At 27.2% G+C, this 24,524-nt stretch overlaps 2 protein-coding genes across 3 annotated transcripts; one reads left to right on the top strand and one right to left on the bottom strand.

Moving 5' to 3' along the window:
• The first annotated feature begins 32 nt into the window (after positions 1 to 32).
• Positions 33 to 19,195, top strand: Mbs (Myosin binding subunit). The gene is given in 22 exon segments (XM_089177738.1): positions 33 to 988; positions 990 to 1,043; positions 2,826 to 2,956; positions 3,050 to 3,168; positions 3,246 to 3,405; positions 3,533 to 3,677; positions 3,747 to 3,880; positions 3,978 to 4,123; positions 4,318 to 4,458; positions 4,705 to 4,787; positions 4,877 to 4,982; positions 5,057 to 5,165; positions 5,880 to 6,014; positions 6,625 to 6,807; positions 7,076 to 7,204; positions 8,278 to 8,464; positions 10,326 to 10,475; positions 11,678 to 11,861; positions 12,037 to 12,146; positions 12,347 to 12,418; positions 14,179 to 14,502; positions 17,867 to 19,195. Coding segments are annotated over 22 exon segments (3,084 nt in total). The 5' UTR covers positions 33 to 793; the 3' UTR covers positions 17,954 to 19,195.
• GatB (glutamyl-tRNA(Gln) amidotransferase subunit B, mitochondrial) lies at positions 18,296 to 24,373 on the bottom strand. Of its 2 annotated transcripts, none has more exons than XM_089177790.1 (10): positions 24,197 to 24,373; positions 23,915 to 24,062; positions 23,735 to 23,848; positions 23,430 to 23,602; positions 23,138 to 23,286; positions 22,289 to 22,521; positions 22,013 to 22,198; positions 21,796 to 21,932; positions 21,609 to 21,732; positions 18,296 to 21,492 (listed from the first exon to the last, which is right to left on the bottom strand). In XM_089177790.1, the coding sequence occupies exons 1-10, from the start codon at positions 24,241 to 24,243 to the stop codon at positions 21,271 to 21,273; spliced, it is 1,533 nt and encodes a 510-aa protein (XP_089033916.1). In that variant the 5' UTR covers positions 24,244 to 24,373; the 3' UTR covers positions 18,296 to 21,270. The 2 variants fall into 2 exon arrangements, with proteins under 2 accessions (XP_089033916.1, XP_015184781.1); XM_015329295.2 differs by having other exon boundaries at positions 24,189 to 24,372.
• Positions 24,374 to 24,524: the final 151 nt, after the last annotated feature.

Genomic DNA, 24,524 nt, shown 5'->3' with positions numbered 1-24,524 from the left:
TATGAAATTTGACGACAGAGGGTGCGAACAATACCGTTGTCATTAGCGTACGTGTCGACAAGTTTTGTGTGTTCTCTCTTACATTAAGTTATAAAAGTTTGGTTTCACTGAACGTCTATAGGGTTCAGGGAAGTAAAGAACAAGAGGTTGGCAATATCGCGGGTCGTTCTCTATAAGACGGATTCGGGTATCGGTAGCGGACCAAGAATAGCGAATTTATCCGTCCCGTGGCCGAGCGCTGTCTTACCACCGACCGCTCCCTCCGCTTGTAGCCACTTACGTTATTTCATGAGTGATCTTTCGTACGGTGACGCGCACGGATTGCGATTAGTTCTTCGTATATGGGGGCAAGAAACAGTGGACGCTTCTTTCAGCGTCTTGAGTTGGGCCTAGTGAATCCAAGTGAAGTGATATCGCCAAGTGGAAGATCCGGAACATTGTCCAAGAGGGAGTGAAGGGAAAGAAGGGAAGAGAAGAGACAAGAAAAAAAAAAGAGAGACAGAGATAAAAAGAAAGAGAGAGAGAGAGAGAAAGAGAGAGAAAGGGAGAACGAGACAGAGAGACAGACAGGCAGACAGATAGACAGATAGAGAGGAAAAGAAGAAAAAAAGATAGATTGAACGAGGAGGATTGAGAGTAACAGATAGAAGGAGACAAGAGAGAGATAGAAAGAAGGAAAGGAAGAAAAATAGAGATAGAGATATAGATATAGAGACAGAAGTGGAAGGAGGCAAAGAGACCAACGCGCAGTGGTTATAAGGTTGTCGAGCTCGATTGTGCGTGTTCCGAGGCGATGTCTCTCGAGACTCGTTCGAGCTCGGCTCTATTTAAAAGAGCCGAACAGCTCAAACGTTGGGAACAATCTGAAACTAATCGGGAACCGGCCCAACCGCGTCAGGTAGCAAGAAAGATCAAATTTTCCGATGATTGTGTCTTTTTGGCGGCATGTGCGGCAGGCGACAAGGAGGAGGTTGTACGTTTACTCCAAAAAGGGGGCGGACATCAACACCGGAAACGTTGATGGTCTCACGGCGTTGCACCAGGTAAAAAGATACATCTTCTTATTCTCTGTCTAATTTTATCATTTCTGTTTTGTTTACGTTTCACGTCAACCTGAACCTTTTGGTCAAGATTTTTTATTTTTTTTTTGATAGGATTGACTTAAAAAATAAAAAAAAATAAATGTTAATTTTACGTTCTCATTCTTTTTCGTTCTTGGATTTCATCTTCGTCTTACCGCCCTCTATCTATCTATTTATCTCTATCTATCTATCTATCTATCTATCTATCTATCTATCTATCTATCTATCTATCTATCTATCTATCTATCTATTTATCTATCTGTCTATCCTCTCTCTCTCTCTCTCTCTCTCTCTCTCTCTCTCTCTCTGTCTTTCTTTCTTTCTCTATTCACTGTTGAATGTAATGTAACATTGCGTGCAAAATGGCTGCTGATAGTTTCAACTGTTCGAGTATAATTACGAATGAATCTTTAAATTTTATTGTCATTATTTATATTTTTGTTTATGGGATAATTCATGAAAGAATATTTTCGTTAGTTCCTTTATTTTACTTCGTATCTTTTTTTTGAATGTTGTTTATGTTATGAATGATAGCCTTTCTTTAGTTCTATACAGCGACGGCGGTAAAACGTGGAAAGAATTTGAAAGATTATCTCATCTCTATCTACCGGAATCAAATTCTCCATGGCAATGATCGTATGACGTTCAATCTTACGTAGTTTTTTTTTAGGTATCATCTAATATTCTTCTATTTGGCAATAATATTAATTATTATATATAATTACAAGTAATTTTCATGATTTATTTTTATCATATATATATATTTACTGATACATTACTCAACAGTTTTTTGACGGTTAAAATATTTGTTGAAAATATAAAACTTATTTTTTTGTAAGAAAAAATAAACAATTTAAAAAATAATAAAGTTATTGAATTACAAAAATTGTATTTCTAGTTGGTTCATTTAAAACTTTAATTTTGGTACTATTGAATTTTAAAAAAAGAAATCTCTGTAACAGAACCACATCGATTAAGAATTCTGAAATAGATTTAAATTAGGATGAGACTAAAAATAACTTTGTAAAAGACGTTCATACTACTCTATGAGTTTATATGAGACACTCTTCAAAATTCTAATTCATTTTATCAAAGATAAAAAAATAATTACATTTAAGGAAATATTATATTAATATATTATTCAAGAAATTCAAATTTTATTTTTGCAAATTTTGGACTGTGTGGATATGTATATTTTAAAAAATATATTTATATACTCTTAAGATTTTTATTTAGTATATTATGTATTTATATATTTATATGTATGAAATTTTGAGTTTAGTTATAAAAAATTGAACTGCAGAATACGTAAGAATTACAGGAATGTTTACTTTTATTTATGGTTTCTATAAGGAAGTTTAGGCATTTCATAGATTTGCGAAAATAGCATATGAGAGTACATCAGGCATTAAATGCTATTTATAGTTCTCTGTTAGAAGTCGCAGCCCTCACCATTCGTGTTCTGCTTATATCCTCTGTCTTTAGCAGTGTTGTAATAAATAGTTTCTTTGACAAGACCTGGATGGAACCTGTTATGTACAAATATTTCTTTACATAAAAATTATTATAACGATATCATTTTATTATATTTATAATATCAATAAGATTTTTTAGAAATGTATTTCATTGCATTGACCTATTTTTATTTAAATATATCAAAGCAATCGATTACATATATAAGAATTGTGAGTTTATAATAAGAAAAATAAAAGAATAAATTTATAATGTAGATTTTGATCATAGGCATGTATCGACGACGACCTGGATATGGTAGAATTTTTGGTAGAACAAGGAGCAGATATAAATCGTGGAGATAACGAAGGATGGACTCCTTTACATGCTACAGCATCTTGTGGCTTCATATCAATAGCCAAGTCAGTAGTTATATATATTAAATTATTTTTGAAAGGTAAATCTTGTCATTAATTAATACTGTATTTTATATATAATACTATCATTTAATCTAGATACTTGATAGAACAAGGGTGCAATTTGGCAGCAGTTAACAATGATGGCGAATTGGCCCTTGATATTGCAGAAAAGGTTGAGATGGAGGATATGCTACAGCAACATATAAATAAAGCAGGTTTGTTCTTATATATTTGTAGAAACTAATGCCAAATAACTTTTGAAATATTATTTCTACTGCTTTATCTACTTTAGGTATAGATTGCGATCAAGCCAGAAGTGAAGAAGAAAGGTCAATGTTAAACGATGCAAGAGCTTGGAGATCAGGAGCACCAGGCAAAGATTCAATGCATCCTAGAACAGGAGCCACGGCACTTCATGTTGCTGCTGCTAAAGGCTACATCAAAGTTATGAAGTAAAGTATCATGCATTATGATGAAAAACAATTCTAAATATCGCTTTATGTCAAGTATAGATTCAATACATAAAATGGAATATATTATCTTGTTTTTAATAATTATACTTCAAAATTATTGTTTTAGTATTCTCCTTCAGGCTCGATGTGATGTCAATATGCAAGATTTTGATGGTTGGACACCCTTACATGGCGCAGCTCATTGGGGTCAATTAGAAGCTTGTAAACTACTTGTGGATAACTTTTGTGATATGGATATCAAAAATTATGCAGTATGTAGTAATTAGTTGTATTTGTAAATACTAATTTGATTGTATTTATAGTAATATTTACTTTATTAGGGACAAACTGCTTTTGATGTTGCTGATGCGGATATTCTAAAAGATTTAGAAGAATTAAAACAAAAACAATCAACTATAATGAAAGATCATCCACAAATAATTAATAAAAAGCAACCTTCTATACCAAAGAAACGGTTTGTATATACATTCATTTGTATTATAAGATATAGTTATTAAATAAGTATGTGTACATTGTATGCAGAAACCTTATATTTGTTAAAATTTGTATAGTATTTCAACTAGTACTGATAGTACTGTAACGACGCAAGAGAGTCCCGAAATTTTAGAAGAGGAAACACCAAATAAAGTTAAAAAAGTGGAAGTGGAGATTCAATCTGATAAAGATGATTCTAGTACTGGAACGAATAGCGACGTCGGTAAGATTTTTTTAATTATTATTAGGAATGAATTTAGTTTGATATAAAAGTATAATAACATTAGAAAAAGATTTTTAAAAAATAATAGAGAAATAGATAATAGATAAAATGAACATTCAATATATAGTTTGTTTTTATAAGGATTATTTACCTATCTTAATATTGCAATTCTTCTAACATTGCTGCGTGGATAGAAGCAACAAGAGAAATAGATATGGAAGAGAGTGATGGCGAAGTTGTTTCTGAAACTAGCTCAGAATCACGCTCTTCCACCTGCTCCAATCAGTCTGATAAGTCTAACCAATCAAACCATTCCACATGTCTTACAGATGATGGTAAGTTTTGTCTGTAAGACACAGTATTTTTAATATTTTAATAGTAATAGCGTATGTACAAATTGTACATACTCACTCCTAAATAAAATGTTTCATATTAAAGGAAATTTTAATATCATGATAAAGTTCATGTTATATTTAATACATGACAGAATAAATTAAAAATTAGGTATGACTGATAACATCGATAATAAATATGGATGATATACATTTTTTTTTTTAATTTTATTCTACTTTATTTTGTAGAGAAGAAAAATAGAGTAAACAAAGAGGAAACTACAACTCACTCTCCACTATCTCCTATCGAAATTAATAAAGTTCCTAATCAAGTAAGTTTTAAAATAACAAAGATATCTATAATATATAATTAGAAACAAATATTATAATGTTTTATTAATTTGTATATATTTTTTATCAGGCTCCAGTATTGCCCCCTAAGCAACAAACTGATAATAATGAAGAAGGAGTTATTCCATCCTGGAGGCGTTCCGGTTCTTTCCGAAATAGGATACAAAATGTAGAAGGTAATTAATTAATTATTCGATTAAGTATAAATCTATCATATGATTTTTAATAATAAATATAAAATATTTATTAGAACTTGAAGATAAGGACAAAAGTACTAAGTTGCTGAATTCACCAAATAAACTCCCGACAGAACCGGAGGTAGTATTAAGAAGAACACACAGTTTTGAGACAGATGAAAAGTAAGTTCATTAATATATATATATATATATATTATTTTTTTTTTATATTGCCTATTTTTTACTAGCTTCATATATGTAACATTGTGTGATCTGCGTTTATGCTTTTTTGTTATTTGAAGGCTCCTCTGGTTGTCCATTTATAAAGTCTATGTTAACATGCTTATGTTCATTTATGCAAAGTATGTTGTAGAATTATGCTCTAATGTCAACTTATGCTTATATGTAAATTCCCAACATCTAATATATTCATATACGGAGTATTGTACTGCACATAGAGATTAAACAATTCAAACTAGCAGATTACAAATACAATTTTGTATTTTAATTTGATAAAGTTACAAATAATTTATTCTAAAATCTCAATGTGAAAATATTAATTATTCATATAGAATATTACTTCAGAAGAGTCTTTACTTTATATATGATTAATATTTTTTTTAACATAATTTCAATTTTATACTTATCTTAATCAGTGTTCAATATACAAGATACTCCACTTGAAATGTAACATTTAAGTATTTTTTTTATTGCTTTTGAATAATTTATTTATAATAGATGATTTTCATAGATTGTGTCAAATGGATCGATCATCGTTAGAAAATTAATTTACATTCAAAAGCATTAAAAATTTTGTAAATGTTTTGTTTTTAGTGGTGTATCTTGTATGTAGACAATTAGTGTAGCAATATGCATGGCACGATGCATGTTATGCAGGTTCTATGAGCAGTACTTGGCATTACACGCTCGTATCAAGGCATCTTCCTGCCCTACTCTCCATCGTTGTAACGCAGTTTCTCCCACTCATACCAATGCTACAACACGTTCTGCATCTCTGCGCGAAACACACAGGTACAAGTGCATGTTTCATCATTAATTTTCATAATTAAATATATATATATCACATCACAAATAAGATAATCAAATCAAAAAAACAAAATTCTTGATATCTTTTTAAACCACATTGTGTGTTATGATACATAATGTGTACACTTACTCATAATACTTACATAATATAATACAGTATGATAAACATAATAATAAATTAAATGATTAATAATAATTTAGTATATAAATTACTTTTATTTTTTGATATTATTAATGCACATTTTTCATTTTTCTATACGGCACCATAAATACTTGTATATGTGTATTTGAGAATTTGTATATTTAAAATTATTATTATTATTATTATTATGCTTTTTTTTTGTGCTTGGTGATGGTTTCAATAATTTCTTTGCTTTATAATTCTCTTTCTCTTAAAAATAATATGAAACATCTATTAAAGATTAATTAATTACAATTGAACAACACATAAATTATAAAAAATACGAAGATCATTTTATAATTATTATTTAAATTGAGAATTCATTTTTTTTAGTCATATTTTACAATAATTAGAATCATTTTATTTTGTTATTATTATATTTCATTCTACATTGTCTTTTTATTTTGGGTTTAGAAGAAAAGAAATCAAATTAAATTTGGAATTATCAAGAACGCCACAGGGAAGCAATACACTTTCACCAACATCTGTATCTAAAACATCACCACTAAGTGCACTGCCAACTACAACCACTACAACTGCCAACACAATGACGACGACAATTGCTACTAGTCCTGTACCTCTGAATCAGATACGCAGGTAATTAATTTTTTGTTCTTAGATTAACGCCAGATGCAATAGCAACAAGCAAAAAAAAGAAAAATAGTTTTCGAATAGATGAAGAATATGATTTAATTATAAGAGAAATATAAGAAATTTTTCATAGAAACAAAATTTCTTAATGTAATAATACGGTTATATATATATATCTATATCATATTGGAACAACTGGAATTAAGTTATCGTGATTGAAATTATAATAATGCTCGCGTCATGCATTATAATATCATTTAATATGACTGGGTAGTGTTCAACCAATGGAAGCTACATCTACACTTCTATCGAGTCCAAACAATACTGTACCAGTATCTGGAACTCCCACCACACCTGGAGGGAGCAAGCTAAGTCCAGGAAATATCTTCAAGAATTTCTTCAAGTGGGTACCTAATGTTTGACCTGAGAGGAATTCTCTGGAGAAATGTGACCTTGCGTATCTTAAGATGTCTATACGCACAAGATTAATTTACTGACAATAGCATGGACCTTTGCTTTGCAGTGTGATTAGCTTTTTCAGTTGCATTATATATATATATACATATATATAGATATATATTTTTTCTCGTCTATATATATAATTATTTTTATATTATTTGCAAAAAGAATTTAGAAACATTGCAATAAATAGATGTAAGATGATGACTGATTAAAGTAAGTAATGTGTCAAATTTTGATTAACAGAAATACAGTGTGGACATGATGTATTTTGAAAAGTATCTCTTGGTATAGGAATCAAGATCTAAAAAAAAATCCCATATTATATTTGTTTCAGTTTATTAACAAATGAACTTATTAGTCAGTTTTTTTCCTGTCAATTGACAATGTATCGTTTGATTGTTTGTTTGTTCTTTTTTGTGATACCTTGTCTTTCATGTCTCTTATATTTATACATACTTCACCATAAATTTAGATATTTATAAAAGTCATTTAAAAAATAAGATTCTTACAAAAATTAGGTATTGATTTACAGCAACAGAAATTCTTTATCATCGACAAATTTTGCAATGGGAGCAAACATTATATTTTAGATTTATACACGGACACTATGATTGCTTGCACATTATTTTCAAAACAATGCTTAAATGATTATCAAAATTATGTAATCTTTATGATACAGTACTATTATTATTATTATTATTATTATTATTATTATTATTATTATTATTATTATTATTATTATTATTATATAAATATCACAATAATTTTAAATTATATGTTATGTACAACTAAATACTAACTTTGCTCTAAATTATATATTATATTTTTTTATTATTCCTGAAAGATAACTTTTTGTAATGTTAAAGTAAAAAATAATGAAATAAAATTGATAAAAATGTATGCCATAATTTGGAACAGAGGATAGTAGTAAATAAATGAATATTTGACTATTATTTTAGTTAATATTTTGGTATATATATATGTTATATCATGCATATTTTTCTTTCTCTTCAGATCTTTTGTCCCACCAGTACGAGATGAAGAAAGTGAAACACAAAGAAAGGCACATGCAAAGAGAGTAAGAGAAACTCGACGTTCAACTCAGGGAGTAACATTAGATGAAATCAAGAGTGCTGAACAACTTGTCAAGAAAAAACAACAAAACAACGAAGTGTCTAGTTTAACAACGCCTTCTCCACAGGTAACGATAACATCCTTATTTATATATATATAGTAATAATATTATATTTGTATCGTATGAAAAAAAATATGAAAGAAGAGAAATGATCAAATTTATAGTTTCCTGAAGAAGTTCGTCTTTTTTATATATCATTTTGCATTGTTAACATAGTAATGCTCCTTTGCTAAGTTCATAAAAAGAAACCATCAATAGCTTTTTGAATGACAAATACTGATATATATATATATATATATATATATATATATATATATATATATTAGGGTGGGTCAAAAAAATGACTTATTTTTTTTTTTTCAAGTGCCACGCAAAAATGGGTTCCTAGACACCTTAAAAGAATTCTCACCCAATATGAGCTCTTAATTTTAATAGGAAGATCCTCCGCATCGCAGTTTTTTTCTACAAAAATTTGTATTGTGCACTTTTTAATAGTCATTTATTGTCGAGTTATAAATTTCATAAACAAAAATGAAATTTGTCTAAAAATCATCAAATTTAAATCTTCAATATCATTCAAATGGTGAGGTTTACGGAAAAAGTATAAGATACCTTTTTTGTAGAGCATTAAATTTCCTACAAAATTCGTCTAGAACATTTTTCTGTACAATCAATAAATAATGAGGTATGAATTTTAATCTATTGAACTGAAAAAAAAATAAAAAACTGCGATGCGAAGGATCTTCCTATTAAAATTAAAAGCTCATATTTGGTGAGAATTGTTTTAAGGTGTCTAGCAACCCATTTTTCTGTGGCACTTAAAAAAAAAAATCATTTTTTTGACCCACCCTAATATATATATATATATTTCTCCCCCGAAGTTACTCTTCGTCGTTTGGCTTATGACATCCTTCAAAGTAGTTTCCATTTGATTGAATAACACGCTCCCAACGCCCTTTCCACTTTTGAAAGCAGTCCTGGTACTCGTTTTTCCGTATCGCCTTTAAAGCGTTCGTCACATTTTGCTGCAATTGCAGCAACGAATTTGTATTAAATTTTGCTTTAAACTGGGAAAGAGTTGTGCAGAGACTATCGAAATGATGAAGACAGCATTTGGAAACAAGTGTATAGGCAATACGCAAATAAAAGAGTGGTATAAACGGTTCAAAGATGGCCGCACATCTGTTGATAGTGACCCATGCTCTGGGCGACCTTCGACAGCAAAAACAAACGATAACATCGAACGTGTACGACTTGCAATCAATGAAGATCGTCGATTGACTGTGCAAGAACTAGAAAATGACCTTGGAATAGCGAAAAGTAGTGTTTGGAGGATTTTATCTGAAGATTTGCAGATTTGCGATAACGCGCCAGCACATGCATCGAACCTCGTGCAGCAATATTTAAGTAAACATCGTGTTGTACAGCTTCGTCAGCCTCCGTACAGTCCCGACACAGCTCTCTGCGACTTTTGGCTGTTTCCAAAATTGAAAATGTCCTTTAAAGGACACCGATTTGACGATGTGCAAACGATTGAAACTAATGTGACGAACGCTTTAAAAACGATTCCGAAAAACGAGTACCAGGACTGTTTTCAAAAAGTGGAAAGGGTGTTGGGAGCGTGTTATTCAATCAAATGGAGACTACTTTGAAGGATGTCATAAGCCAAACGACGAAGAGTAACTTCGGAGGAGAAATATGGAGGTAGGTCGGATACTTTTGGGACACACCTCGTATATATAGACGCTTTTCTAGTTCCCCCCTTTTTTTTTAAATTTAGAATGAAAATAAATTTGACTGACACAGTTTAGATAATAAATTTCTTCATTTTTACATCATACTACTCTACATGTATGCGTCGATAGCTTCTGCATAACCAAATTCAACATATATGAGTTTATTCATATTTTTTTATTAAACCGACCAGCCTGCAGCTTCTGTCAGCAATACAGCATCAATCACAGCTACAATAACAACAGCAACTCCTACTACAGTGACTGCGAATAAACCTTCTGAAGAATCTAATTTGCCTGAAAGGCGACCTTCTTGGAGACTCAGGGTAGATAATGGAAGCAAGGTCGGTGATACCCATAATCTTCAAGTATATACAATTCAAAATTCACAATGCAAAAATTTGTGTTCGTGGATATTTCATATCATTGGTTGGAAGTACAACTAATTGGTTGTTCTTATAGTAGATACTGACTGATAGTATTATATATATATTTGCTTATTATATATCGACAGACTAGGTAGCAAAACACACATTGCATTGAATCTTCTCCAAACTAAACTCTCGAATGCATTGAATTTATATTTATAGTTGTACGTGTGGTGGGCGTACATGCCTGAAATATTTTTCTTTTTGTTTTGTGTTTTATTTTTTGTTCTTTTGCTCACTTTGTATTATTTTTTTATTATATTCATAATTTTATAATGCAAATCTTAATGTGCTATGTTAAAGAAAAAAAAAAAAAAAGGAAAAAAAAAACAGAAAAAAACATGCAGTGTCAGTGTGATTAAAAAGCATGTTGTTCTTTCACGTATTATTTATGATGAATAACATTTAAAAAATGTTGAATTATAACTCACAAAGAAAATAAAATTTGTATTATTATTATTGATATTTATTTATTTTTATTTATTACTTTATTGCTTTATAAAAGTAAAACAGCAAATCCCATGTGCAATATATATTTTTATTTAAGTTTATGTTGCATAAATGTTTAATTATATAAAATTATATGTGTGTATATTTATAAATATACATGAAAGGAAAGAAAAGAAAAAAAGAAAAAAAGAAAAAAAGAAAAAAATAATGCGTGCTTCTTACTGCTGACATATTTAATTTCTAGCTATACATGGGAAAGAAAGAATTTAATTTAGAGATGTTTTTTTTTTTTTTTTGTAGAAAATGCATGAGAAAGAAGCAAGTAATTTTGTTTTTTTTGTAAGATGGTATCTTTTTTTTTGTTTTTAATTGTACATCATATATCTTTACTTTTCATACAAAAAAAACTTTGGCTTTAACTATATTTTCAAGTAGATAGAATTGTATATATAAATAAAAGTATGTAAATGATGTAAATATAACTAATATCTGCATAATTTGTACTTACGATGTTATCAAGTCTTATCAAGAAAATTAAACTTGTTTTACCATCATGTCGATCTGCTTTATTTTGCACCCATTACTTTGCACTATATTAAATAAATATTTGATAAATAAACAAGAATTAACTTGTTTGTAAATATTGAAAATTTAAATATATTATTCAGTTTCAGTTAGAGGATGCAAATAACAGGTCACCTGACATTACGTCTACTTATATGAGAAGACCATCTGGTGGAACTGGTATACCCAGACCATCATCGGCACCTGTGGAAACAATCACACCAAGTCCTGCAGAAACTACTGTTACATTACCACTTAGACGATCATTGAAACCATCAGAGGACAAAGGTGAATTACTCACAGAGTATCATTAATACAACATTTGTATCTAAAACTTTATTTAACATTCTCATTGATATGATTAATTCTCGTTTGTTTTTTCAATCTATCTTTAGAATGAATATATACACATTTTTTTTATATAATTATATAAATATTATATATATATATATATGTATTATAGAACAAGATAAAGAGAATGATAGCAGAAATGCACAAGCAACACAAGCAGTTATACAAAGGAGAAGGAGGCCTAAAAGACGTTCTACGGGTGTCGTTCATGTTGATATGGATGTTAGTAACATTTAAAAAAAATAAAATATACATTTAAAAGTGAACAAGTATTCATTTTATAAAAATGAATACACAAGTATGTATTTTATAAGAAAGATCACAATTTATCTGCATAATAATATAATGTCAATTTTTCTTTTTTATAATTATGTTTTAATGTGTTCTTATGATTTTTTATATGTATATATATTTATGTACAGGAAATAGATCCTGAAAAACAAGACATATCTGTTGGTGGTGATTATGAGGATACTAAAGTAAATCACAGTGAGGTATGTACATAAATAAATATTTGTATAATATATTTATATAATTGATTTTTTATTTGCTGTGTATAGTATTGTAAATAATGTCCTACCTTGTAGAAAAGCTTTGTCCTATTTTTAGATTAGCTTCTGCGAAGATTAAACTCTAATTTACGTTTGCTTGGATAAAAATAGATTTTCTCGTATCTATATAACTATTTCTTCTTATAATATATCATAATATCATATAATTCTTTAACTAAATAACCATTAATGGAATAAATGTGATACACACAGTTAAATTTTTCTTTGAATTTTTCAAATTTTCAAATTTTATTGAAAAGTTTATATATATATATATATGTATTTTATTTATAGAATATCATATATAAATAGTACAATTTAAAATAATAATATATATTGAAACACACAGTTTACGCTTAAATTGAAGTCGATGTTGTAAAAGGAAATGGTATGAGTATGCACATTGGTTGTGTTTCTAAAAATATACAATTGACATTTGAAACTTGATGTACCTTTGACATTTAAGCTCACCATAAAAAATAGAACAAATCAATTTTAGAAAATTAAATAATTACTATTCAATTTAAAAAGAAAAGTAATTAAAAGTTTATCAACAAACAAATATATGGATACATTATATTCTATTAATAGAGAAGATTTTTGAGAGAAAAATGTAGAAAATTATATTAAATGTTTCTATTTGAATTTATATTGATACAATATAGAAAATCCCATTTGTTAATCTAGAGCACGAATTGTAACTAATTATATTTCTGAGAATATCTGTGCAATATAATACGTTTTCGAAGCCTCCTCAAATAATACTGTGTGTAGTTGACCAGAAACACACAACCTTGACATGAGTATGGGTATCTGCATGTGTTCCATAAATAGATCACAGAAGCAACACGGTGGAGTAAACTGGCTGATGACTTGAGTTCCACTACCCAGTTCTTTGCGTCAGTCAAACTTTTGCTGTCAGTAATAGTAGACTGTTTTCGTGTAATAATATTTAAAAAAAAAAACATTTATTTGTGTCATATATTGCATACGATGTTGTGATCGTGCTAATTTTAGATTATACGTATAAGATTTGATTACGAAAATGTCTACGTATAGAAAAAGAACGCAAGGGAAGCCTACAACAGCTGCAGGTTTAAGAGCACAAGCATCTGCAAATGGAAGTTCCATTTTTGGAAATAGACCGCGTAGTGTTCCTACATTATTTTCTTTGAATCAAAATAGTTATGCAACCTTGTTAGGTATTAATAATATAAATTCATATGGTACTCCAAGTTTTTTACATAAAAATACAAAGAATACTGGATCATCATTTAGAAAAAATCCATATTCTAATTCTACAAACAGTTTAAATTATCAAAATTCATTCACAACATATGGTGGAACATCTTCAGGATATGGCGGAGTTATTTTGCCAACTCATTCATCGAATAGTTCACTGAATCTTTCTTCCACTCCGTCTTCTAGTTATAGTTATATGAATCTAAGTCCAAACAATCATTCATCGTTGCAAAGAGCTGAGAGTTTTAATAAAAACAAATTGAAATCAAATGTTAGTTTAGGTTCTAGAAGTGCAAGTCTACAAAGTTTAACCAGTTCTGAAGGATATATTGTAAGAACTTAGAATAAATGATAGAACTGATCTTTTTAAATAATATCTAATTTAATTATTTTTATATTTCTCAATTTAAAAGTCAATTATATAGATTTTATTAGTAAAATGTTTATGTATTTTGTTTTAGACTGGAAATGATAGACCTGGAAGATCGAATAGACTAGGTTCTGTATCATCAATATCATCTGAAATATCTTCAGCTTCTGCAAGAATCAAATCAACGACTTCGGAAAATGGTGAAATTGACTATAAAAAATTATACGAGGAATCTCAAGCGGAAAATGAAAGACTTAGAGAAAAGCTTAAACGATCAGATGAACAATTAAAAGAAGTTAGAAATTTATTAGATAAGGCACAAAATTCTCAGAACAAGTCGGTTTTATCTGAAGCTGAAAAAAGGGAAAGGAGGGCCATGGAAAGGAAGTTATCAGAAATGGAAGAAGAATTAAAGGTATGATTATTGTTAAATTAATATTTTCTTTTATAATTTTTAATATTCGCGTTGTTTTTTTTCTATCGTATTATTGAAAGAGAAAATTTTAAGGAAATCACATCTAACTTATAATTTTAGTTTCATATTTGTAAGTGATGACCGAGTTTATAGAAAAAAAAAAAATGATTTTTCGTCTCAAACTACATTATTTATATACCTGTAATTACGTGTTACTCTCCTTAGATTGCACGAAAGAAATTTTTTCCGTTGTTTTGATGATTTTCACTACTGCTGAGTGCAGCAAAAAAAAAATATCTGCATTTTTATCAATCAACAACTCTATCGTTAATTCAAGAAATTAAATAAGCTTTTAGCGCATTGCTTTTTTTTCTTTATTTTGGCCATCTTTTTGTCGGTGCTTTTTTACCTCATTTGTATTTTATTTGATTTATTACGATTTATGCTTGGTTTTTTATCACACACACATGTATAGTGTGAAAGTATTTTTTATTGGCACGGTTTTTTTCTCTTTTTCTCGTTTTTTCACCGTTCCTTATTTTTCTTTCGTTTTTGATTCTATTATTATTCCGTGATTTCCATCATTATGTGCTTTGTGCCATACGGTGGTAAAAAAAAATTAGTGGATATATTATTCATAAAATAGATCAATCATGTGGTACTGGTTGCGTGGTCTGGGGCTTTTATCAAACGATCAGATTCGGGCTAATCGTTTCACTGTTTACAGCAATTACAAAAGCTCAAAGCTGAAAATGAGAGATTGAAAGCCGAAAATCGGGCACTTACCCGCGTCGTATCCAAACTCACCAATACTACTAAATAGGTAAAGGACATGACAGCATTTGCGTTAACCATACATCGTACTTCACGTACAAACTTTAATTAATTCATTAATTACAACTTTATGTTCTGATGATTTGCAACATTAAAACTCTGAAACGATATTGCTCACTCACTTATATATATATATATATTTAGCTTTGTGCAAACATTTACCTTGTTTAGTTTATTGTCACTAGCACGATAATCCTATTTACGTAGGTTGGAACTTAAATAGTGGCATCTATTTATTCACAACCGATACAAAAGAGTTACATGTTTGCACCTGTTACTGTCCTTCAAAGTAGTCACCACTATAGCGTTGTGTAGAACCCGTTGCCAGCCATGTGGAAGGCGTAGTATACCGTTAGCAGAGTCTGTTGTGTTGATGATGCAAATGGAGCGGTTTACTGCCTGTCGAATCTCTGGAGCAGTTCTGAAGCGAATGCCATGATGGGTTCCGCATGAATTGACAGAAATGCAGAAATGGATGCGTTACGACGCTGCTCAGACGCACTTGGAGCGCTATGAGCGCGAAGGAGAGGCTTTCTTACGCCGTATCGTAACACTGGATGAGACATGGCAGTAAACCGCTCCATTCGCACCATCAACAGAACAGGCTCTGCTAACGCTGGCAACGGGTTCTACACAACGCTGGTGACTACTTTGAAGGACAGTAACAGGTGCAAACATGTAACTCTTTTGTATCGGTTGTGAATAAATAGATGCCACTATTTAAGTTCCAAATTACGCATTTATATTTCAACACATTTACCAACAAAAAATATTAGGAATATCCATCTCTTCATCTTTTTTTTTTTACAAAAATTCTCTATATAATAACTCTTTCAAGATTATACGTATTTAATTGACATATCAACAAAATCAAACTTTCATTTTGACTGCATTATAATAATGTGATAACGCTTTTCTATCCTTTATATTATTTATATAATAATTATATAATACTTTCATCATTTTTATATTTAATAACAGAAATCATTTCGACATACATTTATTCCATTTTTCATTTTCATATTAATTGTGTTATTAATGCATGTTATTGCAAATTAAGAATCTCATATATAATTTATGATTAAATTATAATAACATATTTTTAATTTATTATTAGTAAGTATTGAAAAGTAGATTTTCTACTATTCCTTATATTTTATGCACAGATGAAAGTAACTAATTATTTATGACAGATTTATGAAAATTTAGATTCATAATAATATGAATTAATTTTGATTCTATTTAAAATATAATTTTAATGTTTCAGCTGTATACAATTTCATTTCGCCAGCTTTTTCATTTAAGCAAATACGATAATTATGACTTTGTGGGATTTGATAATAATACTATGAAATTATTCAGATAAAAGCAACAAACAAGAAGACAAAATAATATCACTTTAAATATTAATAAAATCAATGTTTTAAAAAAGTGTATAGTTAGCAGTATCGATTCTGACAAAATTAAGTGTGTATTCTTCATGTCCTTGTAAAAGTTAGTTTAATATTATCGGATAAAAGATAAACTCATAATATCAATTATTAAATTATTAGCTTACTATTTAAATTATCTAACAAATACATACACATACACATATTCAAATATTTCACATAAAATGATAATCATATTTTTTATTTTTTTATTTTATTTTTTGTTTAAATTGTTCATTCATAAGTAGCAAATTTAAATAATAATTGTCAATTAATTTAGGTAGGTATTTGAAACATACAGTTATCTAATTTATGTATTATATATATATATAATATTAATTAGTTATCTTATATATATATATATATTTAATAATATATTATATTAAATATAATTATTTTTTTAATTAATAATATAATTAATATAATATAATATAATATATTATAAAATTAAATTATTAATTATAATTTATAATTATTTTTATAAAAATATATAATAATATATAAATTATTATATATTATTATATATTTAATATATATATTATGTAATAATATATATTATATATATAGCAATGTATATATGTATATTATATTAATATAAATTATATTAAAATTTATATTATATTAATTATTAATATATATAATATAATATATATATATATATATATATATATATATATATATATATATATATATATAATGCGAGTTTAGATATAAAATTGGAAAATTTGTGATAGCAATATTTTTATATCATACAATAATAATTTATTGCATTTACAATAACAATTTTAAGTTGCAATGTTGCCTGCTATTTTGACCAAATTTATATTAAAATATGTGATATGCATAATAATTTATTTTATACAATTCATAGTAACATTGTTTGTCCATATCCACGATGATGATGATGATGATGATGATAATAATGATGATAATGATGATAATGATAATAATGATGATAATGATTATAATGATAATAATGATGAGATGATGATGATGATGAAGATGACGATGATAACGACAATGATATATATATATATAATATAATATATATATATTCTTATTATTTCTATTGACATATGCACATTGAACTTTTTTTCCAGGTAATGGATCAGTTAAAATGTGAAAACCAGAGGCTAAAGGATGAAAATGGTGCCTTGATCAGAGTGATCAGTAAATTATCCAAGTAACTTCAGGGCTCTCCTTCTCCCATGTTAAAAGCAACATGAATCCTTTTTTTTTTTTTTATTTGTGCTGCTGCTCTTGCATTGATTGAATTCTTTTAAATGGTACAACATATTCATTATAATATTGTTAATATTCTTATAATGTATATTGTATCATCACATTACTGATGAATTTATTCTTGTGCTAGAAACTTAATTTATTATAAGTATATATATATATATATATATATCAGTTACTGTGGCGTGGCTGTGCCAAGAACGATAATGAAGAAGTCTCTTGCTCCTATTCCTACGATCATCTTATAATTTGATCATGAGCAAATTTAGAATTTTTACTCTATTGAATTTTGTTTTTATTTATTTTTTTTTTTTTTCATTTTTTTTTTCAATCAAATTTCTTAAATCATGATAGTGTGCCAATATACTACATGAACAAGATCAGAGGTTGAGCTTTATTCAATCTATATATTTGTTTAAAAAAACAATTCATTTTATTATAACAACAATTTTAATTAATCATGCTGGTGATGTTGACTCTTTCTAAGCACATTTTGTAAATATATATAATAATAACTTGTGCGAAACGTTCTATATATCCCCTATATGGGGGGAATACAGAATACATATATACATATACATATTACACATACACATTATATTAAAGTAGAATTTAACTATTTATATATATATATATATTATCTTTCTGACATTCGTCCTTAAAAGAAGAAGAAGAAGAAGAAGAAAAAAAAAAATCTATAAGTTACAATTGCCATGGCATTTTATAAAAAATACATAGAACAATGTGAGAAAACTGTGGAAATGATATTTTCACAGTAATCCTCAAGTGGCCTTTTTCTAAAGACTGTCATTTTTAAAAATCTTTTTATCATTATGATTGTTCTTTTTTTTTTTTTCGTCGAACGTGTATTTCAATTATCATAGAGTGATAACTTTTTTATGGCTATTTTGCTGCTTCTTATCTAGTAATAATGCAGCAAATATATTATCACTTTTGAATAAAATTAAATATGCTAACTTATATTTCATTGAAGTAAATATATATGTGGTGCATTGTGCATTAATGCATATTAGCATTTGTGGAATTTTATCCATAAAACAAAAGGAAATCTGTTAATTTTAACGAATTTACTAAATATATATACATATATACATATACCAAATAGGTCGAGCATATTTTTGCAGTAGCGTTCGTGAAAAAAAATAAATAAAAAGATATTAATCTTGCATCTGATTAATTAGGTTTGTAAATCGTATTCATAGACACGACATTTTTTTTTTTTACAACAACAGCCAAAAAAGAAAAGAAAAGATGATCCCCCTTTATATAAAATTTTACAAAAAAAATAATTCATTCAATAAATTAAATTATGTACTAAGAAAAATGTCACGTCAATGAATACGACTTTTACATTATTTATAAGTAATTAATTAAAAGCAAAAAAAAAAAGAAAAAAATATCGTACAAGTGATATTGTGTTTTTTTTTTTTTTTTTTTTTTTAAATTTTATTATTGTAAACAATTGTAAAAAGATATATATGGAGGAGGGAGGTAGTTATTTCATAATGAAATTTGTTATTAAATAACACTCTTGTGTAACTGTTTAGTATATAGATATGTTCTCTGTATTATATAATAGTGATATGTATGTGCTTATTGTATTATATAGTTTCAAAGTGTTCACATGAAAAAAAGAAAGAAAGAAAAAAAAAGAAAAAACAACAAAAAAAAATCAAAAAAGTTTCTTATATAAATACAAATTTATATGTGTAGGATCTATGGAAAAAAAAAACAAGAATAGATTATAACTGAACAATTGGATAAAGAATTTAAAAATTTAGATCCATTTGCTTTTTATATATATATATACATCAGAGTACTATTTATTCTCATTGTATTAATTTTCAAAAATCTTATAACTTGATAATTTATTTTTTAAATAATTGATATAATATTCAACAAAGTTTTCAATTCTATTGTATAAAACTGACTATTCTCTATTGTATAGTTATAATCACTGTATAATAATTGATTTAATATCGCAATTTGCAATATATGCAGGATGATCTTTATCAAATATTAATTATTATTATTATTGTTTTCATAGAATTAATATTTTAATATGACGTATTTTTAATTAGTAGTATTACGAATGGAGAGAGTAATAAGAAAAAAAATAGATGCTATCTTTAATTAGTGCAGTAAATCAATTAACTAGATATTATTATTATTATTATTATTATTATTATTCATTTTAATTATTATTATCAGTATTTATAAAATTAGAGAAACAATTTGTCAACGATTAAAATGACTGAGAAAAAATTTACGAGTAATTCATTATCATTTGTGACTAATTGAAATGTTCAAGTTGTTAGCATTATAATTATTTTTTTTCTTATGACAAAAACCTGTTAATTATTTGATAAAGATTGTCATCTGCTTTTATCTTCCAGGATATAATTAATAGACATGTCCACGTTCTCAGGCATAAGAAATGAATATAAATGACAAAGACTTATTTGAATGATATGCGATATGTCTAGATTTTATTTAATGATTATAAATATTTAAGAATAAAACCTACTACGATTTTGGCAACACGTTTATAGTTGCAAAGGGAGACTGATCTATAATTCTAGTCTCCAATTTGTAATATCAGAATTATTATTTATTTCCTATATTTGATTTTTTTTGTACTTTGTGACATATTACAATTTATATAGAGAATTATTATGTGCAAAAAGAGTTTATCGTGATTTTTTATATAATATTTTCAATATGTAAATAATGTTAGAAAAAAAAAACAGTAGCTTTTTTTAAAAGCAATCGTGAAAGTTCTTTTATATATATGTTACATATATATATATATATGTATCAGTCCGATATACACGCTTTAAGTCAACGAATTATCTTATACCGCCATCTGTTAGAATCTTATCGAACTAACAGAGATAATCATAACTCTTTGTTAATAAACAAATAATTCGCAATAAAATAATATTGCGATTATAAATTGAGATATAAACTATTCTATCTTTCAAGTTGGATGAAACTGCACACAGTGTGCAAAATTTTATTAAAATCGGTTCAGTAGTTTAGAAGTCCATTGCGAACAAACAACGTGACACGTAATTTATATATATTAAAAGAAGAAAGAAAGAAGAAAGATATACATTATAAAATAGTGTGATCAAAAAAGATATATTAAAATTAAAATGAGCAATTAAAATAACAATACAAAAACTGCTTTGTGCTATTATATACATACCAGGTAAGTTCATAAATGCATACCTTTTTTTTAGGAAGTTATTAAACGATTTAGTATTGATGCTACTTTTTTCATATTAGCACGTTCATTTGTAGTTTGAGCTACTTTTCCTAATAATGTTTTAAATTCTTTTTTCTTCTTTCCAATTGCATATTTTTTGGCTATTTTTGGATTTTCTTCAATAATTTTTTTACATATTATTTCTAGTTCATTTTCATCATTTATCAATATCCAATTATTCTCTTTTGCGAGCTATAATAAAAATATACATTAAGTTGTTTATAGAATTTAATTATATCTTAAAATGTATTTATTTCACACAATGACAAATTAAATAGTATTTTTGTAATGTGTAAGATTAAAGTTACCTGACTAGGACTTTTGTCTAAATTCTCATTTAAATACTTTAATACTTTGATTGCTGTTGCTACATTAATTTGTTCAGATTGCAACAAATCAATTAATTCTGAAATATGTTCTATTTTATCTTTGCTAAAAAAAAAATATTATCAATTAATATTTTTAACTAAATTTAAATATATTGAGATAACTTACCAATAATCGAAATTGATTTCATTTGAATTTAAAAATAATTGTAATGTATTTATGATAAAATTTGCTGCTACGTTTGGATCAAGATTTTTGTTTCCTTCAATAACAATGAAAAATAATTCCAAATATTCTAATTCATTCTAAAATAAAATAAAAGTAAATTATATTAATTATAAATTCATTTCTTTTTTTGTTTAAACTAAATGATATTAAAACTAACACTTAATTGTAAAATTAAACGTTCCTTAAGATTATATTTCTCTTTCAATTTTCTACGTTTTTCAATTGGTAGTTCAGGTAATTGTTTTTTTAATGTAGCAACATCTACCAAGTTGTATTTATTGTTAGTATTCTCAAGACATATTCGTAAAGGAAGAAGATCTGTTTCAGGCATGAATCGATAATCCTAAAAATAATATATTCAATTATTTGTTCACAAAATATTAACATTACAAGTTAATAAATTTCAAGACTAAAATTTAATATACTGACACACCTGTTTTTCCTCTTTTTCTCGTAATGTAACTGTTTTCTTATTTACACTATCCCAAGCTCTAGTTTCATTAATAACTGGCTTCCCACACTGTAGAAGTAAAATCTGTCGATTTATCTCGTATTTTATGGCAGAAGCAACAGCACGTGCATGTGCAATGTTTTTTAATTCTGTACGAACTCCCAAATTATCATCCGAACTTACAGAAACATTTGCATCGATTCTGAATGCTCCTTCTACAATATTATATTACAATTATAAAAATCGATATTTACAATATTATATTTATAAATAATATATGTATTAGGGTGGGTCAAAAAAATGATTTTTTTTTTCAAGTGCCACGGAAAAATGGGTTGCTAGACACCTTAAAACAATTCTCACCAAATATGAGCTCTTAATTTTAATAGGAAGATCCTTCGCATCGCAGTTTTTTATTTTTTTTTCAGTCTAATAGATTAAAATTCATACCTCATTATTTATTGATTGTACAGAAAATTGTTCTAGACGAATTTTGTAGGAAATTTAATGCTCTACAAAAAAGGTATCTTATATTTTTTCCGTAAACCTCACCATTTGAATAATATTGAAGATTTAAATTTGATGATTTTTAGACAAATCTCAATTTTGCTTATGAATTTTATAACTCGACAATAAATGACTATTAAAAAGTGCACAATACAAATTTTTGTAGGAAATTAACTGCTCTATAAAAATGGTGTCTTATGTTTTGGCGATTAAATTAAGCATTCAAAAGATATTCATCATCAAACTTTCATGTGTACTGATTTTTGTCTCTGAATATCTTTTGAACGCTTAATATAAATATATATATATATATATATTGTAGACCTTCCATTTTACACGAACAAGTACCCAATATTCGAAAAATATTAACTAATTCTTTTACAGCAGCTGCTGCTTCTTCTTCATCATTTAAATCTGGTTCAAAAACTAATTCCATCAATGGTACACCAGCACGATTTAAATCAATAAGATTCCTATTATAACAGATATATATGAACTCTGCAATATATTGATATTAGAATTGAAAAAATTATTATAAAAGAACAATAATGAAACATAATATTGTAAATTATATAATAATATAATTAATATTATTAGAATCACTTTTCTGTTTTACCTTCCAATAGATTCATCGTGAAAACTTCGTCCACTGTCTTGTTCTAATTGTATCTGTTTTATTTTTGAAACTTTTGCATATGGTTCTTTACATACTTTTGGATTTTCTACTAAGAAATGTAATTCACCATTACTAGCCAATGGTTGTTTACACTGTGTTATTTGATATCCAGCCTACATATGCAGAAAATGCATAGAAATAAATGTGACACTGTGATATCCAAATTGTGATAATTAATTGCTTTGATTTATGAATGACTCAAATATATTTGAGCATATTTATTATTAAAGAAATAGTTAACGTACTGGTAAATCTGGATAAAAGTAATGTTTCCTTTCAAAGATTGAAATTTCATTTAATGTACAAGATAACGCTAAAGCTGTTGTAACACCTGCTTCGACACATTTTCTATTGAGCACCTACAATAATTTATCATGTTAATTAATCTTTATATATATAAATATATAAATAAATTAAAATGTTACCGGCATTGTTCCTGGAGTTGCACAATCAAAAAAAGATACACTTGAATTAACTGGTTTTTGGAATTTTGTAGAAGCAGGAGAAAATAATTTTGAATTTGTTGCTATTTGTGCATGAATTTCTAAACCAATAGTCGGTTTCCATTTCTTCCTAAAATATAATAATAATAATCAATAAAAATATAGGTAATTGTAAAAATACTAACCTAAAAAATTAATATATAAAATGTAACTATTGTTGTTCTAAAAATAATGTTTATGTCATAATGGTTTTTACTTGATTACGTGTTCTTGTGTTGACAGGTATATTCGTGGAAATCGAATGATTGCATTTTGTTGACATGTGATCAAAATTTGACGTGATTTAAACGTTACGTTCATGTTTATTTTAATATTAAATAAATTCTATTCAATATTTCTCTATGAGAGAAAAACTTCAAGATCGATTACAATATTGAAGTTAGTCGAATTCAAAAAATCGATTAGTTAATTTCGATTATCGAGATTATCTCTAAAAATTTTAACCAATAAAAATCAAAGAAAACCTAAAATGATTTTGACGTATCGATATAGTGAAATTAATTCGCAAAAATTAATTATAAAAGTATCAAGA

The sequence above is a fragment of the Polistes dominula genome, unplaced genomic scaffold (genome assembly GCF_049000335.1).
Source record: "Polistes dominula isolate Pdom_NZ unplaced genomic scaffold, Pdom_raw_medaka contig_373, whole genome shotgun sequence".
Taxonomy (NCBI): domain Eukaryota; kingdom Metazoa; phylum Arthropoda; class Insecta; order Hymenoptera; family Vespidae; genus Polistes; species Polistes dominula.
Note: the sequence above shows the minus strand (reverse complement) of the source record. Positions and strands in the feature narration are given on the sequence as shown.

Bases quoted from the DNA above. Each gene is read 5' to 3' on its own strand.
- GatB (XM_015329295.2), bottom strand. From the start codon at position 24,292: ATGAACGTAACGTTTAAATCACGTCAAATTTTGATCACATGTCAACAA. The intron at 22,522-23,137 runs GTCTACAATATA...ATAATATTGTAG, and splicing joins TTGTTCGTGTAAAATGGAAG to AAGGAGCATTCAGAATCGAT. The intron at 21,493-21,608 runs GTAACTTTAATC...TTTTTATTATAG, and splicing joins TAGACAAAAGTCCTAGTCAG to CTCGCAAAAGAGAATAATTG.